The sequence below is a fragment of the Piliocolobus tephrosceles genome, chromosome 3 (assembly GCF_002776525.5).
Source record: "Piliocolobus tephrosceles isolate RC106 chromosome 3, ASM277652v3, whole genome shotgun sequence".
Taxonomy (NCBI): Eukaryota; Metazoa; Chordata; class Mammalia; order Primates; family Cercopithecidae; genus Piliocolobus; species Piliocolobus tephrosceles.
The window spans coordinates 39159069-39185065 of NC_045436.1; the positions used below are offsets into that span (position 1 = coordinate 39159069).

General features: G+C 35.0%; 1 protein-coding gene across 3 annotated transcripts in view; it reads left to right on the plus strand.

Annotated features, from left to right (window-relative positions):
- The window catches only part of LRBA (LPS responsive beige-like anchor protein), a 767265-nt gene that overhangs the window by 312324 nt on the left and 428944 nt on the right, over positions 1-25997 (plus strand). For all 3 annotated transcript variants that reach the window (XM_023227472.2, XM_023227477.2, XM_023227478.2), the window contains one exon: positions 24820-24986. In XM_023227472.2, the coding sequence (XP_023083240.1) occupies positions 24820-24986 (167 nt within the window). The remainder of the gene's footprint in view (positions 1-24819; positions 24987-25997) is intronic.

Sequence of the window (25997 nt, forward strand, 5' to 3'; positions counted from 1 at the left end):
AGCACACTTTACATAAAAATTACAAGGCACATTGTTGGCTATATTTTTTGAGATTTTCTCTGCTATTTAAGGGTAACTTAATTTTGAAACAGTGTGTTATAATGTGATAGAAGGTACATGGTTTCCAAAAACATGTTCAGGTTCTAGGCTTCACAATTTATTAGCTGGAAAATATTAGACAAAATTCATTGAACCTCTCTGAGTCTTAATTTGCCTTCTATGAAATGGATATAATGAAATGTTAATAAAAGATTTATTGTGGAGAGTAAAATTACATAATGTGGATTAAAACACATTATGAAGTGTGTTAGTGATTATCATTGTTGCTATTATTGTGACTACTAATTTAGAATTAAAAGGTTGTAAATAGCTAAGCCAGAATCTTTGAGAATTTTAACTTATATTAAAGGAAAGGGATTATGACTGAAAGGATTATATTCAGTAACAATTTGAATTTGGATCGTTTTTTGTTCTGAATAACATTGATCTATGTCTACTCCAACTTAAGAAACTCAAACTCATAGAGTTTCTGACTCTATTATATAGCCTTTTAATGCTTTTCTGTTATAAAATGCCACCTGGCTTAGAATACAGATAAGAAATTCATTTTCTCATATGAACTATTATTTATTTTCTTGATATCTTTTTTAAAAATTCAATTTTCTAGCATTTTATAAAACATGTTTTGCTGTAAAGCTTCAAAAATGAAATAGTTGAAATAGCATTTGTGAGATCATAATAAGGATCTGATAACAGTATAAACAAATTGAAACTTCAGGTAATTTACCACTTGTATTTTTTCATACCATTTTCTTTGTGTTTAAGAAGGATTATTCATTAAGTCTTTTATTTAAGTCATGGAAACCATTTCAGCCAACTTTATAACATCAGAATAACTGCAGACCATATATTTATCTCGTGATTTCCTCTATCAAAGCATAAAGAAGTGAATTATTGAAAAGATAAAAATAAATTTGTTTGCTCTCTGTCAGAGTTCATATCCACAGGCAACCTTGATAGAAGACCAGAATGATTTAGACAAGTTTGCTTTGGAGATTCATAACATATGCTTGCTGGACAGAATTGAGTTATCTCTGCTCTGGAGAGTAAGTTATTGTAGCAGGAGCTGACAGAGATGAAGATAACTGAGGGAAATTCAATTACCTTTTAGTGTTTTCTTTCTAATAGGATTCTTAATGTGAAAAAGATCCTTAGATGATGTGCCTCTGTTACTTGTGAGATTTGCCTTGATACCTGTTTCCAGAATACTATGAATTATCAGTTGCAGGTCCTCTTTACATATGAAATAGGCTGCTTATTGTTAAGAGTATTTTTGATTGAAAGGACTTACTTTCTTTTACTTGATGTCATTGGTAGATTTTGTATTCATTGACTAATGTCTGGTTTTCTTTAGCAAATTGTGTATTATTTTGAATGAAGTTATTATTTAATATATTGAAAAATTTTTTATTTTAAATGACCTTTCTGGTAGTATGTTGCAGCTTCTCACTATTTATATAGTCATGCCTCTGTCTAATTATCATATGCTAGAGCTTGATAACCTTGTTTAAATGCTGCTAGAATTCTCAAGCTTCCATTTTCACTCTTGCTTTTTGATTCTGCCAGACTTTTTTTACTAGAATGGTGTCTTTATTTTCTCACCCCCTTCTGCTGTTCAGTGTCATAGTTTGGCTTCTCTCCTCTCCTTTTCATCCCCAATCCTAGGATAAATAGATTACACTTGTTCTTTTCAATATCATTACTGATCTGCTAATTATATCTACAAATATATATATATGTATATTTCTTTTCTCATCTTCCTTGGTCTCTGTAGTTTTTGACACTGATGACAAATACTTCCATTTTGAAATCCCTTTTTTGCTTGGCTTTCTTGGTGTTTTTCTGATTGGTTTTTTATTTCTCATGTATCTTTTATTAGTTTCATCCAATTTCTTTTGCTTTTTTAAAAGTATAGGTCTTTCACAATAATACTCTCTTTGTATTTTTAACTTTTCTGTGCTGTTTAATCAATCTTATGTCTACCTTATCTGAAACTTTTATATAGAAGACATTAAGTATTTAACATTTTTCAATCTATTCATTTAGTTTCTTTTATAGGTAATTAAAAATTGAAAATTATTAGAAGGTTCACAGTGAAAAATCTCCTTCTAATCTCTTCCAGGATGCCTTCCACCACCTTACCCTTACAGAAAACCACTGTTATATGAATTTTTTCAGGGTTTCTTTATGCATATACACTCAAATAGAAATATATATTTCTATCTTTCTTTGTATGAATGCTAGCATATTATAATGTTCTGTATTTTGCTTTTTAAACTTAATATTATTTTCTGAAGAATTTTTATACTTTGATCAGCAAAATATGAATGTTTCCTTGTAGAATGTGTTATGAAACATATTTACACTTTTGTCACTTGCATAGGTTATATATGGTAGTGTACAGTTTTAGTTTGTATTTCTCAGTGTTGTTTTAAACTATATTTTTGGGTTTTTTATGAGTGAGTTTGATGATCTTTGAACCTTAGTATGTCCCTTTCTGTGAACATGTTCTTTGCAGCTATCCCATTGGATTGTGTCTCTTTTCTTATTGATTTTGTTGTAGAAGCTCCACGTGTATTAAGGAATCAACTCTGTGATATATGTTACAGTTTTTTTTTTAAACCAATTTGTTTGTTTAATTAGTTATGATGTTTTTTTGTTGCCCTACAGAAGTTAAAAAAATTTTTTTTGTTAAATGTGTGGATATTTTCTTTCACGAATCTCAGTTTCTGCTTGGTAGTTGGAAGGGTAGAAACACATAGATTATAAAGGAATTCCCATATGTTTCTTCTAAGATTTCTATAGTTTTATTGCTTTAAATTTAAATATTTAATTTATTTGGAATTTATCTTAGTATAGATTGTGTTATTCAATTTATTTTATGTGCCTACCTAGTTTTCCCTATGCCACCTACTACATAGTCTAATTTTTCATTTACGATGCTACTGTTATCATATACTGAATGCCTATATGTTTGGGGTCAATTTCTAGTTTGATTTTTTTTCCCATTAGTCTATATGTGATTTCATATACTAGTGTCAAAGTAGTATATTAATCAATTTAATTATTGAGTCTTTGCAATGTGCTGCTGCTCCTCCTCCTCTTCCTTCTTATTGCCCTTTTGAATCTCTTTTGTCAAAATTCTTTGGCTTGTTAATCTAACATTAGATTCAGCTCATCTGGTTCAAAAGAGTGTTTTCATTTGATGTTCTTGGGCTTTTCAGGCAGGCACTCACATCATCTGCAGATATTGATAGTTTTACCAACTTTCATTGGTACCAACTTACCAACTTTTATAATTACTTTTTCTTGTCTAATTGAATTGACTTCTATCACCAGTGTGATGTTAAAAAAATAGTAGTGGGCATCTTTTTTTTGTTCCTGACTTTAGCAAAGATGTTTCAGTGTTTCCCTACTAAGTATGATATTGCCTTTGACCTGAAGTATATATGCTTTATCATTTTAATAAAATATTTATTCAGTACTTTTTATAGAGTTTTTTTGTAAATGAAGAATGTTGTTCAATTTTGTCATCCTTTAGTGGAGCAGTGGAGTTGATATTCATAGTATACTTTTTTCAGTGTTACATATATCAATATTATGCCAATATATTTTGGTCTTAGTTTTTTCTTTAATCTTGCCAGATTGTATCTACTAATGTTTTATTTGTAATTTTCATGTTCTGTTCTTAAATTGGGTTGTGGTTGTTTTAACTTTCTATGCAATCTTAGTCGTTTGTGAGGTTTTGGCTTCAGTGTTATACTTGCCTCTTGCAAATAATTATACAATTCCATTCTTTTTTCATGCCCAGAGACAGGGTGAGTAGCATTGGAATTACCTTCTTTTAAAGGTTTGATGGGATTCACCTTTAATGTTACTGACTATAATTCAGACCTTATTTCCAGTTTCACATTTCCAAAAATCTGCCATATTTCTTTACCTAGGTGTTTTCTTACCCCTTTATAGTCACTTTCTCTGAAACTTAAATTCATCATTTTTCCTTCCTGACTTTTCATTAGTTTTGTTACTAAAAGCAAAATGGTATGAAATTGGGAAATATACTCTTTATTCTAGACAGCTACAGGCTCTTAAGAATCAGGAGCCTCTGGTACTATTGAAGGCGGAGGTGGATTTGGGCGAATAAGTTGAAATCTGTGCCATAATCTCCCTTTACGTTTCTATTTTTAAACTTCTGTCAAATTTTTATTCATGTAGTACACGATATATCACTTCATGTGAATTCATTTTTTTATGTAACCAGCAATATTACAAGTATTACATTACTTGCCACAACAAGCCATTTCCATAGTATAGAATCTGTTGTATATGTTAAGTAAATACTGAAATCTTAGTCTATATAAATGACTTTCAGTCACATATTCTTATTATGAAAGATAAATTTTGTCATTAATTGTCATTTTTGAATTATCATTGTTAAATAGACTGAATTTAACAATTTTCATGGCTTGATTGATGCCATTTTTACATGATAGTCCAATCTAGTGATTATCAATTTATTACAAAATATATTTTCACTTTACACAATCACAAAAATATAAATTCATTTATTTCTGTGCTGCTGCTTGAACTTAATTTGTAATTGGTTTTTGTTTGTATAAGAGCTATAAGCATATGAACTGCTTGTATATATCTATAATCCAGATATGCCCAAATCTATTGTTATTGACACTATTATATAAATAAAATAAAAAATTCTTTTAAAAATAGAATTCAGGTACTTCCCAGAAGGTTAACCTGAAATACCCTCACTTAAGAAAAATTTGATTTCGATCAGTGACTCTTTTTGTGTTTTAATTCATTAAGTTTTGAGCTGAAGAATACTGCAACAAAGAAAAGAAGAAAAATATAGCCGTAAATAATAGTGTAAAGTAAAACGAGAACCTTCTCCAATATCTTTGCCCCACCAAGAGGCAAGACAATGTTTTGGCACATAACATTTTAGACTTTTTATTATGAGTGTGTATTTGTGTATCTATTTCATAATGTAAAACAAATATAAAATATACACATAATTGTTTTGAGTCGGTGTCTTGCTCTCTGGTTTAGACTGAAGTCCAGTGGTGTGATCATGGTGCACTGCAGCCTCTAACCCCTGGGCCCAAGTGACCCTCTCACCTCAGCCTCCAAAATTAGCTGGGACTACAGGTGTGCCTCACCATTCCTGGCTAAGATTTAAAATTTTTTTTTTTTTTTTTGTAGAACTGGGTCTCGCTATGTTGTCCAGGAGAGTTTCAAACTCCTGGGCTCAAGTGATCTTCCCACCCTGGCCTCCCAAAATGCTAGGATTACAGGCATGAGCCACTTAGCCTGGCTTAAAAATGGGATATTATGTGAAATGTTCTGTTCATTATATTTTGAGCTAATAGTTCTTTTTTTTTTTTTGCTAATGGACTCTTTGAGAATCTAACCTTGATAAATTCATACAAATATAACACATTTTACATGTAATTTTTACATGTTTATAGATTCTGTCTTGAGATTTGCTTATGTAAGGGTTTGTATGTATCACTTCTCTTACTACAGTCATATAGGAGAAATCGTTAAATGCTAACCTTTACTACCTTTTGTTTTGTTATGGACATTACATTAGCAATTTCTGCATTATATTCTTCTTGGACAACTTGTGAGAATTACTTCTAACCATTAAAAATGTTTTGAAATTATTGGTGTCTACTGAGGGAAACAGGTATTATTACATATTGACTAATTTATAAAAGGATTTGTTTTATTTTAATTTCAGTATCTAGTATAGGCTTGGAACATAGGAAGCTCTCAAGGAAGCTCTCAAAGAATTGCTGAATGAATGAAATTGTCAGTAGTAGAAGACATACGGTAGGATTAAAGAAGATTTCCATATCCAGCTAACATAAATTTGGGGGATCAGTTTTTTCATATGAGATCCTAGATTCTTTAATATTAAGATAATATTTTGTTAAAAATTACCTTCTGTTTATATCCCAGTAGAGACAGCAAGTAAGAAAAGTAGTAATCACTTTGTTCCCTAGCATTGCTTACTGGATTGTCACTGCTTTTCTTAATGAGCTTTTAATGATGTATAAAGGCAAATAAATTTTTTTTTTTTCTTTTTGAGACAAAGTCTTGCACTGTCGCCTAGGTTGGAGTGCAGTGGTATGATCCTGGCTCACTGTAATCTCGTCTCCAGGGTTCAAGAGATTCTTATGCCTCAGCCTCCCAAATAGCTGGGGATTACAGGTGCCCACTACGATGCCTGGCTAATTTTTGTATTTTTAGTAGAGATGGGGCTTCACCATGTTGGCCAGCCTGGTCTCGAACTTGTGATCTCAGGTGATCCCCCTGCCTTGGCCTCCCAAAGTGTTGGGATTGCAGGTGTGAGCCACCATGCCCAGCTGGAATTTAAATCTCTATGAAAATTATTTCTGAACTTACAGTTTGATAGTTGAAATATGGACTTTGTATAATACTTGAATTTTTTTTTAAGGGTTAAGAGTTGCTTTGTTAAAGCATGTTTAAATTCATGCTTAAGAGTGTGAATTTAAAATATTTAATTACACATAAGTTGTAAAATTGTTTTTGCAGTCTATAGTGTGTGATAGAAAGCACAGATTTGGGATTTGTAAGAACTAGGATTTAGGCGTTGTTCTGCCACTAATTAACTATGTAGTGTTGGATAGGATACTTAATTTCTTTGCAATAATATGAGGTTCCTTAAAGGTCATTAGTCTATTCTCAAATCTGTAGCTTATAATATTTTTATTCTAAAACATAGGTTGTGAAAGGGCAATATTATTTATTTGGGGTCTCACCTATGTAATTATCTTGGTATTTCCTTTTCGTTCACTTTTGTTGATGATTGAAACTACACCTTGAATATATGTTATTTCTGTTTACCTTGTTCTTTTCTAATGACTTGATAAGTTTTTTCCTATGTGCATGTAAAATTGGTAGAGTGCAAAATGTCTTGAACTCTAAAGATTAGTTGAATGACAAACTTTTTTCCCACCTTTGTTCATTATCTCATTTTTACCATTACTTAATTGAACTCCCCATTTTGTTTCTCATTTAGTTGTTAAAATACAGTGCAAAAGAAATGTTCTATACTATTTTTTCTTACTAGCTTTTAAAGTAAACTCGTAATTAGGAGATAGTGCAAATTAATTTTATGTGAACCTGCTATTTATGCTTTCCTATTTGTCTTTCCTTCTTTATTCTCCCGGTTTGATTTTCTAACTTTTTCTCCTTTAGTTTTCTGTTTCTAATTGGCCACCTTATCTTAAAAACCCTAAGTGAGAAGAAGGATGGTCAAAGTCAAGGATAACCTTTTTAAAACTAAGCATACCATTCTTTTGCCCAGGATGGTTCTGCCTCATTGATTAATGTACCCCTTTGTCTTCCCACGTTCCTCCCTTGATGTACGCTTTGTGTTGATCACTTTTGTCATTTAGTGAAGAGATGGTGAATTGACAGATTTCGTGTCATTGTAGCCTGATAGCAAAGTATTAGAATGTCAATTCTCATCCCAGTTTTGATACCTACTACCATAGTTGTTTTGGACATTTTAGCTAATGTCTTTATTTATATTTCTCCATCTATAGGGTAGAAACCATGAAATGCTAAGCTTGATAATATTTGCTTTATATGCACACACACAGTCATGCACCACATAACAATGGTTTGGTAAATGACACACCACATATACAATAGTGGTCCTATGAGATTTTAATGGAGCTGATAAACTCCTGTTGCCTACTGACATTGTAGCCATTGTAATGTAGTGTAACTCATTACTCACGTGTTTGTGGGAAGGCTGGCGGAAGCAAACCTGTGTTTCCATTTGTATGAAAGCACAGCACAATTATATAATACTTGGTAATGATACTAAACGACTGTAACTGGTTTATGTATTTACTATACTATACTTGTTATTTTAGAGTATATTCCTTTTACTTATTTAAAAAAAAACGTTAAGTGTAGAACAGCCTCAGCCAAGTCTTTCAAGAGATATTCCAGAAGAAAGGATTGTCATCATAGGAGACGACAGCTCCATGCTTGTTACTGCCCCAGAGACCCTCCAGTGAGACAAGATGTAGAGGTGGAAGGCAGTCATATTCATTATCTTGACCCTGGATAGGTCTAGCCTAATGTGTGTGTTTGTATCTCACTTTTTAACAAAATTTAAAAATTAAAAAAATACAATTTAAAAATAGAATAAAGTTTATAGACCAGGCACAGTGTAATCCCAGCAGTTTGGTCAAGGTAGGAGGATTGCTTGAGTCCAGGAGTTTGAGACCAGCTTGGGCAACATAGGGAGACCTCATCTCTACCAAAAATAAAAAAGTTAGCCAGGTGCGTGGTGGTACACCCCTGTAGTCCTAGCTACTCAGGAAGCTGAAGTGGGAGAATCACTTGAACCCAGGAAGTTGAGGCTGTAGTTAGCTGTGATTGTGCCACTGCACACCAGCCTCTGTCTCACCAGAGCAAGACTCTGTCTCCAAAAAAAAAAAAAAAAAAAAAAAAAAAAATTATAGAATAAGGATATAAAGAAAGAAAATATTTTGGCATAGCTGTACAATGTGCATTTTAAACTGTGTTATTACAAAAGAGTTAAAAAATTTTAAGTTTATAAAGTAAAACTGTTGCAGTAAGCAAGGGTAATTTATTGTTGAAGAAAATAATTTCTAATTAATTTAGCATAGCCTAAGTGTGCAGGGTTTATAAAGTCTACAGTAGTATACAGTAATATCCTAGACTTTCACATTCACCCACCACTTGCACACTGATTGACCCAATGCAACCTCCAGTCCTGCAAACTCCATTCATGGTATGTGCCCTATACCATTTTTGTTTGTTTTTTACCCATTTTTATCATACCTTTTCTGTATTTAGGTGTACAAATATTTACCATTGTTGTATAGTTGCCTACAATATTTAATACAGTAACATACTGTACATATTTGTATGGCTCCTAGGCTATAAACAGTATGATATTTGTCCTCGTCGTTAAGCCAGACTATATATACAAATGTAAAGTGTTGCTTTTCTGTTTTCTATCATTGTTCTTTTCTTCACCTTTGATAGAAATAATATCAGTTAATATGAGAAATAAAATGCCGGTTGAGTATCCTGTATCCAGAGTGCTTGGGACCAGAAGTGTTTTAGATTTCAGGTTTTTAAAGATTTTGGAATATTTGTATTATATTTACTGGTTGAATATCTCTAATCTGAAAACCTGGAAATCCAGAATGCTCCAATGAGCATTTTCTTTGAGGGTCGTGTTGGTGCTCAAAAAGCTTCAGATTTTGGAGCATTTTGAATTTTGAATTTTTGGATAAGGGATACTCAACCTGTACCAGTATAACCAACTGACAGGTATTCTAGTTCTTTTTAATGTCCAATTGCTATAGTTTGAATACCCAAACAGTGAGAAATGATTACTCTGCTGCAGTTGACCTTAGCTCTTACTATGTAGTCAGATCAAATTGTTGACTAATCTTGGCATTGTCATTCACTAAACCATGTGAGCTAAGACACCACTGCTGCACCTTTACATCAGGATAATAATGATGTTTACCTGTAGCTATGTTGTGAGGAATAAATGGGACTTGATAAACCTAATGTACCCATTACTCTGAATCCATATTAAGTGTTCAATAACAGCTATTATAACAATCATCAGCTGAGAAATATAAATCTAGTTAATATTTTATATGTTAAAGGATTTATATAAACCTTTGAGGAATAATTCCTTTATGAAGGTAATTGGTAAAAAATGTATTAGTTACCCAAGGAAAATATAAACATGTATCAGTATATTTAAAAAGAGAAGGCTCTTTATTACATGTCTCATTCTGTTATTCCTATCTTTGCTTAAAAAATGCATGTATTTGAGCTTGTTCTCTTCGTTTTTGGCCTCTTTTATTTTCTACATTTTATTTTTTCTATCCCTTTTTTCTTGGTGAACAGGTACTTAGCCTTTAATTCCTCTGTGAAGCTCTCCCTGTTTTTTTTTTTTTTTTTTAATTTGAGATGGAGTCTCGCTCTGTCCCCCAGGCTGGAGTGCAGTGGCATAATCTCAGCTAACTGCCACCTCCACCTGCTGGGTTCAAGCACTTCTCTGCCTCCAAGTAGCTGGGATTACAGGCACCTGCCACCATGCCCAGCTAATTTTTTTGTATTTTTAGTAGAGACGGGATTTCACCATCTTGCCCAGGCTGGTCTTGAACTCCTGACCTTGTGATCCACCAGCTTTGGCCTCTCAAAGTATTGGTATTACAGGTGTGAGCCACTGTGCCCGGACTGACTACTGACTTACTTTCCCTCTTCCTTCCTACCTTCCTTCCTTTCTTCTTCTTTTTTTTTTTTTTTTTACTTTTTTGAGGCAGGGTCTCTTCTGTCATCCAGGCTGGAGTACAGTGGTGTAATCTCGGCTCACTGCAGCCTCAACTTCCTGGGCTCAAGCAATCCTCCCACCACTGGGACTACAGATGTGTACCACCATGCCCGGCTAATTTTTTTTTTTTTTTTTTGTAGAAATAGGCCTTTGCCATCTCTACAGTCTGATCTGGATCTCCTGAGTGCAAGGTATTCATTTGCCTGCCTCGCCTCCCAAAGTGCTGGGATTACTGACATGAGCCACTGTGCCCATCCTGTCCCTGATTCCTAACGGTTCCTTCTTTTTCTGTCTTTCCAAACATACTGTCTATAGCTCTTTGAGCAGTTATCTCATAGTTTATTTCTATCTCATATTGTATTTATTTTTCTAAACTACACTGAGATACTGGAAGACAGAGACTATTTGTTCTGTATTTTGATAACACCACAATTAAGCCTACAATAAATGTCAGGTGTTACTATTATATAACTGGCTATGTTCTGTTCGTTTTATGTCTATTCTTGATCCTCCTGAAAAGCATATCACATCATCTCCTTTTTTATATGAGGAAACTGAGGCACAGGGTTTCAAATAATTTGCTTAAGCATGAATGTGTCAAAACCAAGAGTTAAAACTCAAGTCCTCTAGCTCTAGAGTTGGTGCTCTTAACTACATTGTTAATTATGATTTTTATACATAGTTGCTTTTTTCTTTCTGGTTTTCATGCTTGTTCTTGAACTACTTTTATTTGAAATTTGTTTTTGTTTTTGAGACAGGATCTCACTCTGTCAGATAGGCTGGAATGCAGTTGTCTGATTATGGCTCACTGCAGCCTAACCTCCTGGGCTCAAGCTATCCTCCTGCCTCATCCTCCCAAGTAGCTAGGACTACAGGTGCATGCCACCATGCCTAGCTGATTTTTCTGTTTTTTGTAGAGATAGGACTTTGCCATGTTGTCCAGGTTGGTCTTGAACTCTCCTGGCCTCGAGATTTGCTGGCCTCAACGTCCCAAATGCTGAGATTACAGGTGTGAGCCACCACATCTGACCTTGAAATTTAAGTGTGAGATTAACCTATTTGTAGTAGCCAATATATTTATTCATAAGTAGGAGACCTTGCTAATACAACTAGAAGACCCTAGTTTTTTTTTTTGCTTTTAAAAACCTATTGGTTAGGTAGAGTTTAAAGATGATAGAATTTTCTTAAGATCATCTAACTCTTTTGCAGATTAGCAAAAAGTAAAGTTTAAGAAATTAAAGCTTCTTAATTTATTTGTCTGTGTGTAACCATTTATACATAATATTTTGTGAAGATACACAGTCATCCCTCTGGATCCATGGGGAATTTGTTCCAGGACTAACTGCAGATCAAAAATTGGTCAAGGCCTGGCTCTGTGACTCACACTTGTAATCCCAGCACTTTGTGAGGCTGAGGCAGGAGGATCACTTGAGGCCAGGAGTTTGAGGCCAGCCTGGCCAACATTGAGAGACCCTGTCTCTACAGAAAAATATTACCTGGGCATGGTGATGTGTGCATGTAGTCCCAGTTTCTCATGAGGCTGATATAGGAGGGTTGCATTAACCTGGGAGATTGAGGCTGTAGTGAGTTGTGATCATTTCACTGCACTCCAGCCTAGGTGACAGAGTGAGATTCTGACTCAAAAACAAAACAAAAAATTTGATTGAATCTATGGTTGTAGAACCTGGGGATACAGAGAACTGATTGTTATTTTTGTCTCATACTATAGTTTTAAAATGTAATTCTTTGGTTTCAACCCTATCCTTTGCTTACATTTTATGTTATTACTATTTTCTTGAACACAGATAGCAGCCATAGTTTATTTTCCAAACAGATGTATGATATATGTTTGCATTGTTGAAGGATTCACTTTGTCTTTTTGGAAGATGTTTAGATATTTGTGGGTTTTATTGTTAATAAGTACTCTAAAGAAATAGTGAAAACAAAATATTATATGTGCAATTGGCACATAAGTAAAAACTATAGCCTTCTTATTAGTGTTGGCCTGTTTTCCCAAATATTATATATACTTCTCTTAAGAGTTCACAGAAGAAAAAAACATTTTCAAACAGGTTTTTTTTTTACCAAAAGTGTAAAGCAAAAGAATAGAAGAACCTATATTAATCTTCAAATTATTTAAAAATATTGTCTGAGGACTATAGTTCGTAAAGATAAGAACCCAACACGTTGTATCCAGTCTATTAAAACAAGAAGAAATGGAAGAGATACTTTGATAAGTGTTTTGCCTGTTTTAACCTTGAGTGCTGTTATCGGGGGAAGGGAAAAGGGGGATGCTGCTCTATCTGTTTCATTGGCTTAGGCTTTTTCATGCTGAGAGAAATCAATACTTGAGTCGTTGCATGACAGAGGAATCACTTCAGAATTAAAGATGGCTGTCACACATTATCATGGGTTGACTTTTGTTTGCTGTCGAGATTTTTAAGCTTTCATTTTTCTGTCTTTTCTATGAGTCTTTCTGAGTTTCTGTAGATAGCTTTTTTATTTTTATTTTTAAAGATCATGCTTTAAATCTAAGGTAAGGGATCAAGTACAAAGACCTCCAAAAGTGAAATATTGAGAAACTTCTTCATTTATTGGCCCTGAAGTGATATCACTTTTAAATTGTTTTCAGTGAGACAAGTAATTTATAGTGGAAGTGATTTTAAGACAAATTGAGAAGTAAAGTACTACACTTAAATATGTTTAGCAGAAGCAGTGCTTGGTTAACTAAAAATGTAATAATCTGTAGCCATGTAAAAGAAAGAAGATCCTGACATGGAATGATGTACAGTTTGATTCCATTATATAGGAATGACATCTTACTCTAAACAGTGACTACCTCTGTAGAAAGCAACTGACCAAACAGGGAGGAAGTAGAAGAGAGAAATTTCTTTTTTCTTTTTTAAGGCGTTGTTCTTTGATTTGTTTTTAAAAGCAAGTATGTGTTTCTTTTAAAAGTCTTAAAAAGAGGTTTTAAATACAAAACTTTTAGACCAACACATAAATTGTTTAATTATCATTAAACATTATTAATTTAGGAAAAGGGCTTGCTATTTTATCATTAAAATTGTGTGTAATTTATTTTTATTTCAAAACGTAATAAGAACTTAATTGCAAACTTAATAAAAATTTGCTTTATATAACCTGTTTTTTTAAAAAACATATTACTCTGAAAACCTAACATTAGAAACAATGTATGTTTAACATCATTAATTTAATTTTTTTGTGATACTGAAACAAAGAGTTGGTGAGAAGTCTTCTAGCTGTCCAATCACAACCCCTTTCTACGCTGTTAAGGTAACCACTGTTCTGAATTTTATGGTTGACATTTGCTTTTGTTTTATTCTTTCAAAACTTAAGTATGTTTCTTTTAGCACTATAATTTCTTGCACAATTTTTGATCCTTACATAAATTAAATTATATGTATTTTATTCTGGAAATTTTATTTCAACATTATGTTTCCAAAATTTAATTATTTTCTTACATGTTTCAACTCCACTTTCATTACTACATAGTATTCCATTATGTATAGACTGCTGGCTGTTCATTACCTCTTTCTACTGTTGATAGGCCATTGTATTATTTCCAATCTTTAGCTTTTAGGAATATGTAGGCCATTAGTTTTTTAATAATCTCTTTTGTTTGGTTGGTTGTTTTAAGTGTTTAGCTATTGTGAATAATGCACTTTGAACATTTTATATGTCTGGCGCACGTCCTCATGCATTTCTGTATGGTGGAATTACTTGATTACACAATGTTCATATTTTCACTTTTAATAGATATTGCCACACTATCTTGTGAAAGTATATACCATGCCTAGCTTCAATGTAGAGTTGTTCTCATTGTTCAGCATTCTCATCAACAATTGACTGGTAATTTTTATTTTGGCATTCTGGTAGTTGTACTTTTATTTTGAATTTTTAAAAGAATTGAGTCTATTCTGCTTGTTTTATGTTTTCTGTTTTTTACTTTTGTGAAGTACATGTTGCTCTCTTACCCAGTTTCTTATTGGTTATCTGTCTCTTCCTCATTTATTTGTAGAAGGTATTTACCTGTTTGCTGTATGAGCCTGTTTTTTGGCAGGAGTATTTTAACTGCTTTCTCCATCTATACCTTGTCCATTCACTTTTTAAAAACTTCTTGCTGGGTGCGGTGGCTCATGCCTGTAATCCCAGCACTTTGGGAGGCCGAGGTGAGTGGATCGCTTGTGCTCAGGAGTTTGAGACCAGCCTGGACAACATAGTGAGACCTCGTCTCTACAATAAATAGAAAAAGTTAGCTGGGCATGGTGGTGTGTGCCTCTAGTCCCAGCTACTTGGGGGACTGAAGTGCAGGATCACTTGAGCCCAAGAGATTGAGGTTGCAGTGAGCCAAGATCACACCAATGCACTCCAGCCTAGGCAGTAAACTCCTGTCTGAAAAAACAAACAAACAATTCTTAAATAAACTTTATCGAAGTATAGTTTGCATGTAATAAAATTTTAAGTATACAATTGGAGGAGTTTTGATAAAAGTGTGTATGTGTTACCATTACAATCAAGATATAGGAGATTTGGGTCATCCTTGAGAATTCGCTTGTGATCCACTGTGGTCAGTTCCTCTCCATATACTCATATCCAATCCCAGACAACCAGTGATCTGATTTCTGTTATTATAGATAGTTTTATCTGCTATAAAATTTTATATATGTGGAATCAAATAGTAGGTACTCTGGGTTATTTTGGCCAGCATAAACTTTCTGATATTTGTTCACATTGTTGTGTGTATTACTGGTTTGATTTTTAAATACTAAGTTGAATTATTTTGTTTATCCATTCAGCTATAAGCAGATATTGAGTTGTTTTCAGTGTCTGGCTTTTATGACTAAATGCACCACCGGCATTTTCATACCAGTTATTTTTGTAGAAATATGTACTTACTCCTTTTGAGGAAATACCTAGGAATAGAATTGCTACATTCTCCTGTAAGTATGTGTTTAAGCTTACAAGAAATTGACAAACTATTTTCCAAAGTAGTTGATGACTTTACAATTCAATCACCAAGGTAGGTATGAGAGTTCCAGTTGTTCCATGTCCTTGTCAGTGCTTGGTATTGTAGCTCTTAAATTTCAGCCGGTCTAGTGGGTGTATAGTGATAGCTTATTGTGATTTTTATTTGCATTTCTCTACTGACTAAGCATCTTGTCATGTGCTTATTAGCCAGTTGTGAAATGCCTGTTCAAATCCTGTGCTCATTATTTTTAATTAGGTTGTTTGTCTTATTTAGTTGTATGAATTCTTTATATATTCTGTAAAGAATTCATTTGTCATTTATAGGTATGTTAAATGTTTTTTCTCAATTTGTGACTTACCTTTCATTTTATAAATTGTTCTTTTAAAGAGCAGGTGTTGGGCCAGGCGTTGTGGTTCACGCCTGTAATCCCAGCACTTTGGGAGGACGAGGCGGGCAGACCACAAGTTTGGGAGATCGAGACCATGCTGGCTAACATGATGAAACCCCGCCTCTACTAAAAAAATACAAAAAATTAGCGGGTGTGGTGGTGGGCGCCTGTGGTCCCAGCTACTCAGGAGGCTGAGGCAGGAGAATGGTGTGAACCCGGGAGGCGGAGCTTGCAGTGAGCTGAGATCCAGCCACTGCACTCCAGCCTGGGCGACAGAGAGAGACTCTGTCTAAAACAAAAAAGAGCAGGTGTTTAAAATTTTTTTTTTTTTTTTTTTGAGACGGAGTCTCGCTCTGTCGCCCAGGCTGGAGTGCAGTGGTGCAATCTCGGCTCACTGCAAGCTCCTCCTCCAGGGTTCACACCATTCTCCTGCCTCAGCCTCCCAAGTAGCTGGGACTACAGGCGCCGCCGCCACGCCCAGCTAATTTTTTGCATTTTTAGTAGAGACGGGGTTTCACCGTGTTAGCCAGGATGGTCTCGATCTCCTGACCTTGTGATCCACCCGCCTTGGCCTCCCAAAGTGCTGGGATTACAGGTGGGAGCCACCACGCCCGGCCTTAAATTTTGATAAAGTTTATTTTGTCAGTTTTCTAATTCTTGTGATTTTCTTTCATGCTTTCTGTTATGCTGTCCAGTCTGACAACAGTGCCTATCCCAGAGTTATAAAAAAAATTCTGCTGTTGTGTTTTGGAAATGTTACAGTTTTAACCTGTAGATTTAAATCTTTGATACAGTTTGAATTAAATATATTTGTATGATATTAGGTGAAAGAAAAGATTCTTAGTTTTTTTTTTTCTCATGTGGCTAGCCAGGTGTTTCAGTTCCAGTTGTCTTCATTTTGTCACCTCTTTCTTTATCTGATAACCAGTGCCCTTCATTTCTAGTTTTGTTTGTTTGTTTGTTTGTTTGAGACGGAGTCTCGCTCTGTCGCCCGGGCTGGAGTGCAGTGGCGCGATCTCGGCTCACTGCAAGCCCCGCCTCCTGGGTTCACGCCATCCTCCTGCCTCAGCTACCTGAGTAGCTGGGACTACAGGTGCCGCCACCACGCCTGACTGATATTTTGTAATTTTTTTAGTAGAGACGGGGTTTCACCGTATTAGCCAGGATGGTCTCAGTCTCCTGACCTCGTGATCCGCCCACCCCGGCCTCCCAAAGTGCTGGGATTACAGGCGTGAGCCACCGTGCCCAGCCTCATTTCTAGTTTTATAGTATAGTTGGAAGGGTGTAAAGTCTTACAACTTAGTTTTCTAACATTGCTTTGCTGTTAATATCTTCTCTCTCTCTCTCTCTCTCTCTCCTTTTTTTTTTACCTAAGATGGAGTCTCACTCTGTCTTCAGGCTGGAGTGCGGTGTGCAGTGGCGTGATCTCGGCTCACTGCAACCTCCGACTCCCTGGTTCAAGTGATTCTCCCGCCTCAGCGTCCTGAGTACCTGGGATTACAGGCATGTGCCACCATGCCAAGCTACTTTTTTGGTATTTTTAGTAGAGATGGGATTTCAACTTGTTTTCTAGGATGGTCTCGATCTCCTGACCTCGTGATCCACCTGCCTCGGCCTCCCAAAGTGCTGGGATTACAGGCATGAGCCACCGTGCCTGGCCTACCTTCTGTTTTTATATATGTTTTAGAATCAGCTTTTCAGTATTTATAAGAATTGCTAAAAATATTTATTAAGATCGTGTTGACTATATAAAATCAATTTTTAAAATATTGAATCTTTAAATCTATAAACTACATTTTGTATATATAAATTGTATATTTCTTCATTTAGCTTCTTAATTTCTCTTAACAATATTTTACGGTTTTATTTTTTTATTTTTTTGGTTTTTATGGTTTTATTTTTTTATAAGATCTGTATAAATTTTAAAATGTAGCTAAGTGTTACATATTTTTCATGCTATTGTAAATTTTGTTTTTTCATTATTATTTCTTCTTCTTGGCTCTGTAACCCAGGCTGGAGTGTAGTGGCACAATCTCGGCTTGCTGCAGCCTCTGCCTCCTGGACTCAAGCCATCCTCCCACCTCAGCTTCCCAAGTAGCTAGGACTAAAGGTGCATGCCACCACACCTGGCTGATTTTTGTATTTTTGTAGCTGTGAGGTTTCACCATATTGCCCATGCTGGTCTCCAACTCCTATGCTCAAGTGATCCTCCTGACACAGCCTCCCTAAGTGCTGGTATTACAGGTGTGAGCCATCTTGACTGGCCTCGGTATTATTTCCTCTTAAATGTTTGTTGGAATTCACCGATATAACTATGTGGGCCTGAGATTTCTCTGTGGTAAAGTAGTTGAGTTCAATTTCTTTAGTAGAGGATATGTCTGTTAATATTTTCCATTCTGTTTTTTTTTTTAAATCTTTTAGGACTTTTAAAAAATGTTTGTTTATTTATTTATTATACTTTTAAGTTCTCGGATACATGTGCAGAACGTGCAGGTTTGTTACACAAGTATACATATTCCATGGTGGTTTGCTGCACCCATCAACTTGTCATCTACATTAGGTATTTCTCTTAATTCTATCCCTCCCCTAGCCCTCCATCCCCGGATAGGCCCCTGTGTATGATGTTTCCCTCTCTGTGCCCATATGTTCTCACTGTTCACCTCCCACTTATGAGTGAGAACATGCGGTGTTTGGTTTTCTGTTCTGATGTTAGTTTGCTGAGAATGATGGTTTCTAGCTTCATCCATGTCCCTGCAAAGGACATGAACTCATCTTTTTTTATGGCTGCACAGTATTCCATGGAATATATGTGTCACATTTTCTTTATCCAGTCTAACATTGATGGACATTTGGGTTGGTTCCAAATCTTTGCTGTTGTGAATAGTGCCTCAATAAACATGCCTGTGTATGTGTCTTTATAGTAGAATGATTTATAATCCTTTGGGTGTATACCCAGTAATGGGATTGCTGGGTGAAATGGTGTGTCTAGTTCTAGATCCTTGAGAAATTGCCACGCTGTCTTCCACAATGCTCGAACTAATTTATACTCCCTCCAACAGTGTAAAAGCGTTACTGTTTCTCCATATCCTTTCCAGCATCTGTTGTTTCCTGACTTTTTAAATGATCGCCATTCTAACTGGCCTGAGATGGTATCTCATTGTGGTTTTGATTTGGATTTCTCTAATGACCAGTGATGATGAGCTTTTTTTCATGTTCGTTGGCCACATAAATGTCTTCTTTTGAAAAGGGTCTGTTCATATCATTCACCCACTTTTTGATTGGGTTGTTTGTTTTTTCCTTGTAAATTTGTTTAAGTTCTTTGTAGATTCTTGGAATTAGCCCTTTGTCAGATGGATAGATTGCCAAAATTTTATCTTATTCTGTAGGTTGCCTGTTCACCCTGATGATAGTTTCTTTTAGTTTCTTTTCCTGTGCAGAAGCTCTTTAGTTTAATTAGATCCCATTTGTCAATTTTGACTTCTGTTGCCATTGCTTTTGGTGTTTTAGTCATGAAGTCTTTGCCGATGCCTATGTCCTGAATGTTATTGCCTAGGTTTTCTCCTAGGGTTTTTATGATTTTAGGTCTTACATTTAAATCTTTAATCTCTCTTGGGTTAATTTTTGTAGAGGGTATAAAGAAGGGGTCCAGTTTCAGTTTTCTGCATATGGCTAGCCAGTTTTCCCAGCACCATTTATTAAATAGGGAGTCCTTTCCCCATTGCTTGTTTTTGTCAGATTTGTCAAAGATGAGATGGTTGTAGATGTGTGGTGTTATTTCTGAGGCCCATGTTCTGTTCCATTGGTCTTATATATCTGTTTTGGTACCAGTACCATGCTGTTTTGGTTACTGTAGCCTTGTAGTATAGTTTGAAGTCAGGTAGTGTGATGCATCCACCTTTGTTCTTTTTGCTTAGGGTTGTCTTGGCTATGGCCTCTTTTTTGGTTCCATATGAAATTTAAAGTAGTTTTTTTTCTAATTCTGTGAAGAAAGTCATTGGTAGGTTGGTGGGGATAGCATTGAATCTGTAAATTACTTTGGGCAGTATGGCCATTTTCACGATATTAATTTTTTCTATCCATGAGCATGTAATGTTTTTCCGTTTGTTTGTGTCCTCTCTTACTTTCATGCAAAGAATGAATAGTAAAATTAGGTAGAGCCATGACATCTGGAAGGAAAAATTAAATATTGTCTCTATTCATTTACATTTAAAGAGCTAAAATGGTCAGTTTGTCTCTTTACTGTGAGTGACTTAATTTCTTCTGAGGAGTTTTATTTATCCTATATTGAGTTTCTTCATTCTTTGGTTATAAATCTTAGGTTTCTTTAGCAATAATCATGTAAAATAGAATTGTTCCCCAAATGCTTATTTTTTACCTTTTTATAATCAAATATTTTGTGGCCATGTTGTGATGTTATATTATCTAGTTTATATAGTGCTTACAATAGGAACACAGAAAAGTTGATATAAAACATAAAAAATTCAGCCGGGCGCGGTGCCTCAAGCCTGTAATCCCAGCACTTTGGGAGGCCGAGACGGGCGGATCACGGGGTCAGGAGATCGAGACCATCCTGGCTAACACGGTGAAACCCCGTCTCTACTAAAAAATAAAAAAAATTAGCCAGGCGAGGTGGCGGGCGCCTGTAGTCCCAGCTACTCGGGAGGCTGAGGCAGGAGAATGGCGTAAACCCGGGAGGCGGAGCTTGCAGTGAGCTGAGATCCGGCCACTGCACTCCAGCCTGGGAGACAGAGCGAGACTCCGTCTCAGAAAAAAAAAAAAAAGCATGAAAAATTCTGCTTTAAAATTGAATGAAAATTTTAGATCTGACCGTTTATGTTTCTGATAAATAGCAATATTTGTTAATTTCTCTTGTACCTCCACTCAACCTCCAAATACAAGTATACATACATACACAAATATGTATACTACAAATAAGTAATATGTATTTGATTCTAAAGTAAATATTTATCTCCACATGACTTTGAATGATATTTCATATGTAGAATTTATTATTGGTTTTTAAATAAGAACATCTTCAAATTACATTATAAGGACATTTAAATAAATAGTTACAAGTTCATTATATCTTTATGAAACATTCTTGTTTGGTTTTCTTTTATCATGTTTCTAGGTCAGATGGGACCCTAATGTTCCACAAAGAGACAGAGATTGATAATCAGGAAAGAATAGCCCTTTAATGTGATTTATATCTATAGATTTTATGTCAGATATGAAAAGTTGCTCTTCAAATCGTAAAGAAGGATCCATTAAAGAACACTTTAAAGCATTTTACCATTGAGCTTACCTTGAGCCCTTGTTTTGAGAATTATGCCTTTTCGAACAAACTTTAGTAGCTCATCAAATGTTTACAAAATATAATTTGATGTTAAATTATTATAATATTAATGAGATAGAAATGATAAGCTAATAATGTGTTTTTGGTTACTTTTAATACTGTTTAGTGTGAAGGCATGTGGTGTTTCAGAGCATTTCAGAAAACAGTGATTTTGTAAATCTCATCAGTAGATTTGAATTTCCTCTTAGGTAAAGTTAGACAAGGACAGATATGGATATATAGTAGAGAATGTTGGAAGTTTACGGTTCTGTGAGTGTCTTATCATTTCGTACTATTTGTTTTAGTGTATGGTTGGGTTAGATATGAAATAACCTATAGAATGTTTCTCAGTTCTTGAGTGAATATATAACAATATGACATATGACATATCAGTTGACATTTTTGTTACAATGAAATAATTTCCTAATTATCTTCACTTAAACTACTGCCCTTTCATGTATTTCTTAATCATTTTCTTTTATTTGCTCAAATCATATTTTTGACAAAATGAACTCTGCTGTGGTTTGTTTGGGTCAATCTGTTAAAAAAACATATGGTCCAGGCGTTGTGACTCACGCCTGTAATCCCAGCACTTTGGTAGTCTGAGGCGGGCGGATCACGAGGTCAGGAGATCGAGACCATCCTGGCTAACACAGTGAAACCCCGTCAATGCTAAAAAAAAAAAAAAATACAAAAAATTAGCCGGGCATGGTGGCAGGCACCTGTAGTCCCAGCTACTCGGGAGGCTGAGGCAGGAGAATGGCGTGAACCCAGGAGGTGGAGCTTGCAGTGAGCAGAGATTGCGCCATAGCACTCCAGCCTGCGTGACAGAGCGTGACTCTGTCTCAAAACAAACAAACAGACAAACAAAAAAGTACAGTATATGAAGTTTACTTTAAATTTCTCATCAGTTAATCTACTTCTTATTAGGATTTATTTTCTCCACATCAGTGTTTAGATTAAATAAACAGTTTGCCTTTACCAGTGAACATCTCTGAGATATTGAACTCAGGTACCCTCAAGTACCCTCACAGAGGTTGCCCAGGATCTTCGGATTGACGCAATCTTAGATCTAATATAATCTGCTAATTTTGCAGATTAGGACATTTAGACCTAAAGAGGTAAATGAGTGAATTGATCACGACTAACAGGAGATATTAGCAAGGGTGATACCGTAAACTGGTTTTTGTTTTGCTTCCCAATCTTGTAGTCATTTGTATAAGTATACTGTGACTCCTGTGACTTTTTTCTATACTCATTTTGCATTCCAGAATTTCTGCAGTCTATTACTCGTTCTACCTGTATTTTGTACTTGGGTCAAACTCTCTTGCTTTGTCCCTCCTTGTTTTTCTGCCTTGTCTTTGCTTTGAAGGTTTCCTTTATTCCCACCCAAAACTAACTTCTAAAATTCGTCTTTATTAAATTCAGCTTTTCATCTCCCTAGCATAGTGTTTTGCACATACTAAGATATTTGATTCCTGGCCAGGCAGAGTGGCTCATGCCTGTAATCCCAGTACTTAGGGAGGCCGAGGCAGGTGGATTGCCTGAGCTCGGGAATTCGAGATCAGTCTGGGCAACATGGTGAAACACCGTTTCTATTAAAATACAAAAAAATTAGCTGGGCGTGGTGGCGTGTGCCTGTAGTCCCAGCTACTCGGGAGGTTGAGGCAGGGGAATTGCTGGAACCTGGGAGGCAGAGGAGCCAAGAAGATTGCGCCACTGAACTTTAGCCTGGGCAACAGAGCAAGACGCTGTCTCCAAAAAAAAAAAAAAAAAAGTATGTGTGTGTGTGTGTGTGTGTGTGTGTATATATATATATAGCCTTAACTACAGTATCATAAACGTGACATCACAATCTTCTGAATTTCAAAAGAAGAGAAATAAGCATTTTGGAAACTAGCAATTATAGTGTATCTGATTACTGACAAATAATTCTAATTTTTTTTTTTGACAAAATTGATATCTAAGACAGTGCTTTTCAGACTTTAATGTATATAAATTTCCTGAGAATTAAAATTCAAACATGTACGTATACAGCATGCAAAGGATGAATTGCTTTTGGTGTAAGGAGGAAAAAAAACCATTTTTTTTGGATGTTTCTGCTGGTTTACAATGAGCAGGAGTTTATTGGCTCTTAAAAAAGTCTTTAAAAAGTCTCATAGGGATTCTAAAGGTAGGCTGGTCTTGAGAATTTGATTGATCCGGAAGTTCATGATTCCATCTAGAAGGAGCTCTATTTTTCTTCAGTTTTCATAGTTCTGCTCTCATTTTGGCTGTATCTTCAGGCCAGCTTCCCTCATGGTACAGAGAGCTTCCAATACTCCTAGAATTGTGTGCTGCTGCTTTTACACACTGAGAGGAAGGAGGGAACTAACTGTCCAACAAAATCTTGAACTTTGCCCTACCTGTACCAGTTACATCAGGTGTCCTTCCCTAATCCAGTTTGCCAGTGTGAGTGTGTTTATTACCTGATTGGTTTAGGACAATCAGGACTCTTGTTTGTTGCTGGGTTGGTGGTGGGAGTAGTGCGTGGCAGCAATTTACCGAAACTGGTATACTGTAGGAGAGGCAGGCATCCACAGTGTATATTCCATATGTAAACTAGTGATGTTTGTTCCAACGTCAAGTTTAGGTTACTTATCTATCAAAGGATGTGTGTGTGGGGGTGGTGGGGGAGGATTCCAGTAGACACTGAATAGAACAAAGGACCAAGTTTACATCCATCTTTGTTTTCTTATTTTAAACGATGCCTTAACTACAGTATCATAAACGTGACATCACAATCTTCTGAATTTCAAAAGAAGAGAAATAAGCATTTTGGAAACTAGCAGTTATAGTGTATCTGATTACTGACAAATAATTCTGATTTTTTTTTTGGGCAAAATTGATATCTAAGACAGTGCTTTTCAGACTTTAATGTATATAAATTTCCTGAGAATTAAAATTCAAACACAAAGTGAATAGATTTGGAATGGGGCATGAGACTCTGCATTTTAAGTAAGATCCCAGGCAATCCCAGTGCTTTTGATATATTTTGCCAAGACTTAAAAGACCAAACAGTTTCATGTTCTAAAGGTGTTTAAGAGTAGCTCAATTTACTATTGTAAGCTGCTATTGTCTCTTTTCTGGCCCTCTGCAGTAGCCTCATAACTGCCAACCTCACTTCTCTGGTCCCACTACAATCTATTCTCTAAATAGCGGCTATATACGTAAAACTCTCTACTGGGATTCCAGTACATTGAATAAAATCTAAACTCCTTACCATAATACAAATGATGTAGCCTCGGCCTGCCTTTTGAAAATTATTTCTTACCATCATTCTCCTTATTCACTATGTCTCAAGTCCTTTGCAACTTCACTTCATGCTGTTTGTCGTGCTGAGCCCCTGCTTCTTACAAGACTATCTTTGTCTCATTGTTCAGGTCTCTACTTGAATGTTTACCACTTCTGAGTGTACTCATGATTGACTTCACAGAAGTAAATTCTTGTGGGATGTTTTACTGAAAGAGCAGATCACTAAATCTCAGTCAGTTAGGTTAATCAGGAATGTAAAAGTAGATTTAAGATTTTGGTTGTTTTGATTTAGGTTTCATAATGGATTTTAAAGGTTTTTTTTCATATTTTTTATAGTATTAATTTTTTTTCTCTCCAAGTCACTGTGTGCCCAGTATTCTGCAGAGAAACGAGAAGATGAGAAGATGTGTGATCATTTGATAAGAGCAGCAAAATATCGTGACCATGTGACAGCAACTCAACTAATCCAGAAAATTATCAACATTCTCACAGACAAGCATGGAGCCTGGGGAAATTCTGCAGTGAGGTAAAGGGATACCTTTAGGATTTGGCCAGTGATTTTCTGTAGATGGCTTAGGTTTAGATAAATGACTTTGGATATGATCAAAGCCAGATGAAGAAGGAAGTAATTTAATTTTGTATTTCATCGTCTGTATGAATTTAAAGCCAAAGGGAAGGAGAAAATCAGTATGGGTACAATTATGAATCTTTATAGATCCATATTTATCCAATCAGTATGGGTACAATTATGGATCTTTGTAGATCAGTTTCCTCAACTACTTCCAAAATAGTATTTGGTTTATCTACTTATTCCTTTTGAAATGAATTATTAAGGGAAGCGCTTAAACTATCTTACTATCTACACTTATAGCCAAATTTTTACGTATATAACATTTTATTTTAAAAAACAATGCTGTTTTTATATTTTTTAGTTATTTGAAAATAACTGTTTTCAAAGCATAGTTTGGAAAATATAGTAAAAATTTTTTTTCTTATGTTGCAAATTGCAGGACTGTGATGATAAACTTGGTTAAATGCCTTCTTTAAAATTTTCCTCAATATATCTACCTTCTTTTAAGATAGTCAAATTGGACATGCTGTTGTTGATTTTACTTTATAGAAACAAAATAATTAAATTGCCTTTTAAGACTAAGGAACTTGACAAATTATAAAATGTATCCTCCATGGAATATTTTATGCTACAAATTTCAGGAACATGTGTTGACTCTTTTAAGTACAGTTAATGACAAAAAGTTTTTATTTGGCTATTAGAAAACATTATATTTTAATTTCTAATTTTTGCACAACTTTTTCTAGAAGACAACAAAAACAAACATAGTAAATTACTTGTGTATTATGTAAGAGTGTAATTTGCTTCCATTTGTGTAACTTATGTGTCTGTCAGACATCAAAATCCAGTTTTAGAAATTTTCCAGTATAAAGAAAAAAATTTTAACTTTTAGAAAAGTAAACTTCAAAAATTTGCATTGAAAGCTACTTGTATAAAGTATTCACTAATATAGAATAAATGCAGCAT